General features: G+C 35.0%; 1 protein-coding gene across 6 annotated transcripts in view; it reads left to right on the forward strand.

Annotated features, from left to right (window-relative positions):
• LOC135143086 (BTB/POZ domain-containing protein 19) overlaps window positions 1-8,087 on the forward strand; it is a 109,202-nt gene extending 101,115 nt beyond the window's left edge. For 5 of the 6 annotated variants that reach the window (XM_064074932.1, XM_064074931.1, XM_064074934.1 and 2 more), the window contains 2 exons: window positions 7,434-7,612; window positions 7,664-8,087. In XM_064074932.1, coding sequence (XP_063931002.1) covers window positions 7,434-7,612; window positions 7,664-7,880 — 396 coding nt within the window. In that variant the 3' untranslated portion in view covers window positions 7,881-8,087. The other variant, XM_064074935.1, reaches the window with a different exon arrangement.
• Window positions 8,088-8,398: the final 311 nt, after the last annotated feature.

Raw genomic sequence — 8,398 nt, forward strand, 5'->3', positions numbered from 1 at the left:
AATTTTATAAAAAAAATTATTGACTTTAAAAAAATGGAAATGTCCTGCTGGGGTCTTTTGTGACTTCAACTGGCGACATACGTTACGGTGGTTCGGCATGAGACCGTGCATTTTGGGTAGGCGGCGTTGGGGGCGGGGGTGTCATAAATCTGAAACTGAGTTTTCGTGACCTTGGAAAGAAGGGTGCAATTAATTTTTTATACCGCGTGTCTGAAAAATGGCGGATTAACTCTTCAGTACGTTATACAGGGTGACTTTGAAATAGAGGTGGAAAAAAAAAACACGGCTTCATGAAAATGTGTAGAAGAAGTTTTCGTTTTGTTTTATTAATTTTAATGCAGAGGTAAAAACTCCAAAATCCTGACCCCACTCGGCGCCATTGATATGCACAAAATTACCTTACCAACAACCTACAGGTAAAAATTATATGCATAGCAACCTGATTGTTAAAACTTGTTGCTGCAATTATTGCTAATAGTTCATAGAAATAAAACTTCGTAAACAGTTATTTTAGTTGAACTCGAATTTTTAATAAAGGAAAAAAATAAAATAAAAATAAAACAACATTAAAGAAACTGTTCAAAATGTAAACCGTTATTATCGAGACATGCTCTAGCTCGTCGAATCAGCGATTCTTGAACCCTTGATAAAACGGCGGGGTTTTGTCGAATAGTTTGAGCAGCATTTTCTATTCTATCCACTAATTCTTCGACACTGTCGACCGGTGTGGCGTAAACTAGTTGTTTCAAATGGCCCCACAAATAGAAATCGCAAGGATTTAAATCTGGTGACCGGGCAGGCCACAAAACAGGACCACCGCGACCAATCCAACGTTGGTTGTAATTATGGTCAAGCCAATCCCGCACTTCACGAGCATTATGGGGGGGTGCCCCATCATGTAAAAACCACACATTTTGTCTTACGTCTAGGGGAATATCGTCTAAAAGGTCGACCAGAACATTTTCCAAAAAATGTAAGTACCTAACTCCATTTAAACGAGGTGGTAAAACGTGAGGTCCAATTAGACGACCACCTACAAGTCCTGCCCATACGTTGACGTGAAACTTTCGTTGAAATCGGTGTTCCCAAATGGCGTGAGGATTTTCATCAGCCCAAACATGGGTATTATGCATGTTAAACACCCCATCTCTTGTAAATCCTGCTTCGTCAGTTGTTAACAAATTATTTACAAAATTTGGTTGTTCTTCAGCTTTGTGTAATAACCACCGACAGAACACTTGCCGACGCGCAGGATCACCAGGTTGTAGCGCTTGCACCTTCTGAACGTGGTACGGGTGTAAGCCCTGTTCTTTTAATGTTCGCCACGCTATGAACTGAGAAATACCATGACGTACCGCAAGTCTCCTAGTGCTAATACCCGGTTCAGCTTCAACCGTGTGAAGAATTTGGGGTTCCACGTCTAGGATCCGCCTGGTCCTAACACGTCCCCGATCTTGGGTTTGTGGCTTAAAAGTTCCATGATCCCTCAGATGCTGAACGTTTTTTATAAATGTCCCGGCAGCAGGAGCAAGCCGCTGGGGAAAACGTTCCATGTAAATCCGCCTGGCTTCTTCAGCATTTCCTCGTGCTTCACCATAAATGAGAACCATATCGGTTCGTTCAATATTTGTGTACATTGCCATTTTAAAATGAAAATTAATTCATTTATGTCAAACTGACGGTTTGAAATTAAAGGTGGAAAAAACGTAGGTAACTTGATAAACTTCCTTAGCTTACGTTCGGAAAGCATAAATCGTTAGGTTACTATGGAAGTTAAAAAAATTATTATAATCATTGGCGTCCCATGAAAATTGAACTCAATTTGTTTTATTTTTTTCTTGAAATTGAGGCAGCAATTTCAAAAACGAAATCTGCCAATTTTCCTCATTTACAGTAAGCTTTAATGGATTTTTTTTTCCGCCCCTATTTCAAAGTCAGGGTGTATACGGGAGTTTCGGGAGTCCCAAAAAAATAATAAAAAAAATCCTCTGGATCTGTTGGATAATAAACATTAATATTATTATATTATAATATAGAGTAGAGTTCCTTTGGAACTATATAACTCAATAGAATATCAATGTGTCTTGTATTACCATTGAAAGAACTTATCAATGCGATTCTTAAACAAATTAACATTTTCCACATCTATTACTTCCGTAGGTAACCTATTCCAAGTTTTTATTACACGAACCGGAAAAAGTTTTTCATAATGTCGGCTTTAAATTTTGGTACGGACAGTGACAAACTATGCCCTCTTAATCTTTGGGATCCTCTAATCTGAAAAATTTGGTGACCTTCCTTTCCAAGTTTCAAAATTTTAAATGTATGTATCAAGTCCCCTCTTAGTCTACGATCTGAAAGTGTTATCAATTTCATACGTTTTAGGCATGTGTTATAATTGGGTCTTCGAGCGCTAAAGCACCATCTAGTAAACTTACGTTGTACTTTTTCATAAGTTTCAACATCCTGAATTCTATTTGGGTACCAAACAACCTTCGCAAATTCTAAGATTGGGCGAACGTATGTTTTAAATATCTTTGCCATTAAAGAAATATTCTTTTTTGAAAACGTTTTATATAAAGTGTACATTCTTAAATTAACTTTTTTCACTTGTTTTATTATGTGATTTGTCCGTGTTAGATTTCTGTGAACTTGAACTCCTAAATCTGTGACTCTCGATAGACATTCACCTTGTATTTGATACTTTGCGTTCGATTTATCCTTACCAATGCGAAGGACTTTACATTTAGATTTATTGAGTGGAATACCCCATTGTTGTCCCCATTCAAAGATAACGTTAATATCATTTTGTAAAACAGATGCATTAGAAATATGATTGTACACTTTGATATCATCGGCATACATTGCACAGGAGGAAGTTATTGACTTAGGTATATCGGCTGTGTAGAGAAGGCCCTAAGACAGACCCTTGTGGTACTCCACTTAATACATCGAATATATCACTGAAACCATTTCCAACTCTAACAAAAAATTTTCTGTTAGTAAGGAAGCATTCTATCCATCTTAATAATTTTCCACTAATACCATAAGAATTTAGTTTCATTAGCACTTTATCGAATTCTTTTGAAAAATGTAAGTAGACAACATCAACAGTTTCAGAGTTATCTAAAGCTTTTGACCAATCGTTAATGCAAGTTAACAGATTTTGCTCAACAGGTCTACCTTTAATAAACCCAAATTGTTGCCTAGGAAGTAATTCATATTTTTGCAGATAAAGGTCTAGCTGATCGACTATTATGCTTTCCATAATTTTAACTACTGGAGATGTCAGGCTAGGTCTATAGTTTTTAACATCAAACCTATTACCACTTTTATAAATGGGCCGTATAAGAGCGATTTTCCAGTCGTTTGGTAGTATTGACAATTTATATGACTGATCCATTATAAGTGTAAAGGTATTGCAAGTAATTGACTGCAGTGTTTAAATACAGCTGGGGATATCATGTCTGGTCCAGGACAAGATGTTGGTTTAATCAACTCTAACTTTTTAGAGATCATATTAATCTCAAATGTGATATCAGAAAGGGTTCCATCTGTATGACTTTTAATAGGTGACGGTAGTTTATGACTGATATTATTATATGATTCTGAGAAAAATTCTGCCAACAAATTTGCAGTTTCATTATCACTCATGGTTTTAGAGTTATCTGGACGATTTAACCTCTATTCCTTTCTTACCGACGATAATGCGCGTTTTATATATTTGAATACTACCTTAGGATTCTCGCTTCTTACAATACTTTCTTCATAGTTATTTCTAGCTTTCTTGATTTCTTTGATTAGTGTGTTCGAAAAAATCCTGTGTGATATGTAATCTTCTGCTCATTTAGTCCTTCTGTATTTTTGCCACATTGCTTTCTTCCGTTTTATTAAATTAAATATGTTACTATTAATCCAAGGTTTTGACGGGTTTGATATGTACGTTTTATAATTCGAACACTCCATCTGTAGACTGAGTAAAGTTGCACAAAATATTTGCCAGTTTTCTTTAACTGCATTTGAGATAAGCTTGGTTTTCCAATCAATTTCAGCTAATAGTTTATTGATTTTATTGAAGTCGAGAAATGTTTTCCTGACTATCGTTCTCTTTGGGATAACATTTATACCACTCTGAACATTGAATGTAAGTAATGCATGATCCGATTTATTTATTTATTTATTTATTTATGATGTAGATTACGAAGAAAACGTAATTTTATAAAAGTAAAATTGGCAATACAGCACACACTTAATGCGTGAATACCTTCGGCTTACTTTCTGATTTCTTAGTAGGTAACGATGGTGACTGAAAATCCACCTTCGCTTTATATCAGGCAAACATTGTTGTCAAATGGAATTTTATCAAATTGTTACAAAAATAACACAGCCATATCTTTGTGCATTCTAACTGAAATGCTAATTAAATAGTCATTGTGATAATGAATGCGTTGTTTAGTTGTTAAACGTAGCAAAAGAACCAATTTTAAAATCATTATAACTCCACCAAAATGTGAGAAGGATTTTTTTTACTATTTTTCCCAGACCCACCAATTGATTGTTAAGAGCGTAGCGGAGAATTAATCCGCCATTTTCCAGACACCCGGTATAACGGTAATCCTGACAAAAAAAACTTTTATTAACAAATTTTCGGTGCAACATTAATATTCCATAAAGTTGCAAACAAAAAAATATGAAAAATAAGGGATGAAAACTTTTTGACATTTCAATCTTTCATTTTGAGGGGTCATCTTGCGTCACATTTGTTTTTGCAGTGGTAAAAAATTGATTAAGATGATTGCAATAAAGTTTTAATTTTTCATATTTTTCTGTCTATAACATTGTTTTTATAAATGTTACGCTAGAAAGGTACGAATAAAAATAGATTTTTTTTCGTTAAACTCACGGTTACGGAGATGAATAAAAAAACCAATTGCACTCCTCATGTTTTCAGGGTGGTTGCCGAATGACAGCACCCCCAGTCCCGAAAACTTTACTGAACATTATCACTCTACAACATCCATAAAAAATTCGCTGCCTACTTAAAATGCACAGTTACTCCTTTTTTAACGTCGAATTTACTAAATTAATGTCTGATGAACTCTCTCATTACACGATTTTTTTAACTACAACTGTAAAGTTTATAATTGTGTAGGAATGTATGTTTGCATGTAGTATTACTACGAAAATTACCACGAATAGATATCACTAATGGTCATGTTTCAAACCTCTATGCAATTTCTTGCGCACTTTACCATCAAAATATAGAATATACATCTTATCCGTTCAAAAAGTAAAAGATCACTCAACCGGCAACATAGTACGAAAACCACAGACCACACTTGTTTGGTCTGTGACGAAAACTCAACCGACAACATTGTGTAGGGACATTTTTTCTGCCAGATGGGCTGTCAGAAAAACTGAGGATAGGATGATCATGGTTTTCATTAAAAACACGTTGTTTTAATATGTTTTATTTTGACATTTTTGTCATGAAATTTCACATTTGAAATTTTTTGTATTACCAACTTGCCAGTTTGAAAATAAGCCCTAGAGGAGTTTTATTTGGTACCAACTTAATTCAACAGGTGGTGGTTGTTTAATTTTTGAAAACACAGTATGTTTCTTGCAAAATTTCTAGTATAAATTATGATGCTCTTAAACTTTTTTTGTGGAGGGCGAAGTGAACCCAGCCTTCGTGCTGGATTATTATAATTGCATAGTAACGTTTGTTTTACCGATTTCACTTTTGTTGAAGAATGATCTAAATTTACGTCCAGGCACTAATAATAATAGCTATAAAGTAAAATTGAAAGTGTTCTGCAAAACGTAAATAACGTAAATAACGTTTTGCAGAACACTACGCTACATCAGACAAAGTGGTTAAAACGTAAGACAGTACCTTACAATTATTAATTTATACTTATCCATATTTCAGAAATCCGTCATTCAATATACACTGACCGGCAAAAAAAAACGGCCACCCTGAAAATATACATAGCGCTTACTACGACCATCCTCGATCAGAGCGACAATTTGAGAGACGTCTGTAAGAGTTAACGGCATTGTTTTCACGTGAAAACGTTTATTAACTCCCAAACTCATAATCAAATGATGAAAAACACTGTTTACAATAACAGCCCCCTTTATTGCTGTTAAGAAAATATCGTACTTGGTCTGTTTCTGTTATTTTGTTAAATTAAATTTAATTCTGCGGTTACATGCCTTCTTTTTTTGCTAATTTGTACAACATGTGTCAATAGTGAATGGTTCTTTAATAAAATAATGATCACTAGTTAAATTAATAATTGTTAAAAGTGGTTTTGCGAAATTTTTCAGGGTGGCCGTTTTTTGCCGGTCAGTGTATTTCCAAATTATCTACGAAAATAGAATGAGTGTTAAATGAATAAAATTAAATTCTATCTGTAAAAAGAAAAGAAATGCTGCGACTTATGTGAGTAAGGGCCGTTTAACAAGTCACAGAATTAATCCGAAAATTACTGTCAATATTTATGTCATAAATTTTGCAAGAAAAATATTCTATAATTTGATGGTAAAGTGCGCAAGAAATTTCGCAGACATTTAAAACATGACCATGTGTTTACGTTTTGAACGGCTACACAATTTATTGCTCACTTTACCTTCCAAATAAGCAATATTTGTCTTGCAAAACTTAATATAAATTTTGATGGTAATTTTCGTTGTAAATTTCAGAATAATTCTGTGACGAGTAAAACCCCTCCAAGTCGTTCCTGGGAGTCATATCATTGTTTTTCCTTGCAAGGAAGGCTGCCGCACGATACTTGCAATTATCCAAAGTAGTCGGAGAACGTGGCCAGCCGAAGGTCAGATGTAGTATGATACGAATTCCCATGACTAGTTCTTGTGCCATTGTCACGGAGAAAGTCCGTCCTGAAAAACGGGAACAGCTTGGTTGGAAGGTTCTGCAGCCTTCACCCTATAGGAAGCGAGAGGCCAGTCTGCTCTTGTAGACACGACTTTATGTGGTGATTCACGTCAACTAACGCATAAAGTATGCGGCGCCTCTCTGTTCCAGTATGTTAACTGAACCAACTCAAGAGGCACAGGTCGCTAGAATTTATTACATCTCAAAGGAATTAGTACACGTCGAACTTGGAGATGCATTTTACCAAAAACTAACATCACTCAAGGATGAAAACGTCGTACGCGACAAAAGCATATTTGGTCAAGTGAAAATTATATAGCGTGGGGTGTGCAAGCAGGCACACACCTTAGAGCCGAACGACGAGGGCTCGGTCTCCCATGCAATCACTATGCTCTCTGAGTTACAGTATTTTAGGGAATTACTTTTATAAAAATAAATTGTAAAGTCAAAGCAATTTCAATGCAGAATTTTATTTACTTGTATATTGATTTAGTGGATGGTTCATTTACTTCACTATTTATATTACTAGGGTCCTAGAGGAGAAATATGTGGAGGTTTCAGCGATGCTGCATGGGGTCGACCTCCCGGCAAAAGTCACTACGTGGCTTCTGAACGAGCTTTCCTTTTTACGCTTTGTAATCATCACGACTTACCACCAACACAGTTCCATTTGGTCAAGAAACCTTTTGCGATTTGTTATCATCCTGAGTAAGTAAACTAGAAAAGTGTCGATATTTTAATAACATTAATATTATTCAGTTCAGGGCCAATATTTGGAGCGGGTGCAGATCTATTAATATCAAATAATTGTAATAATAATATGGATAGTTATTCCAATATGCCTCATAGTTATGATGGGGATGGAGCATCACCGGCCGTTTTAATGGGCGACTATAATTTTACCGTAACCGATTATGAAGTTTTTACTCCATTTTCTTGTTCAGGAAAACATCACAAGACTGACAAGTATCAGTAAATTTCTGTACAAAACCAAATAAAACTTGACGATACAAATGCTATAGTTTTCGGTCTATACAAGAATCACAATTAAAGTCTAATCCATTTTTTTTTATTTTATAGACATATTGTAAACACCGCACTAGAACAACAAAAGCCACACAATTGATTTATTTTTAGTTCTCTTTTTGTAATACTTCATAAATGATTGCACGTATAAAATGTTTGTAAATAAATGTACTGTATTATTTTAATTATGTTTTATTTGATCGAACAAACCCCCGTGACATATGAGAGGGGTACCATATATTGTACCTCAACCATTGTTATCCATATATCCATAAATTGCCACCTACCATCTTGTATGCATAATATTGACCATATGTTGTTTATTATTATTATTATTGCGGAAGTTGGTCAACGGGAGTAAAACCTACTTACAAACCAACGCACAAATAGGAAAATGAATATATTCAAAAGCACGAAAACAGTTAACTCATTTCAGTAGATAAAATTACTACCTTACCCAACAACAAG

The sequence above is a fragment of the Zophobas morio genome, unplaced genomic scaffold, assembly GCF_036711695.1.
Source record: "Zophobas morio isolate AGI-343-1 ecotype UQ-CSIRO unplaced genomic scaffold, CSIRO_AGI_Zmor_V1 ptg000058l, whole genome shotgun sequence".
NCBI lineage: Eukaryota > Metazoa > Arthropoda > Insecta > Coleoptera > Tenebrionidae > Zophobas > Zophobas morio.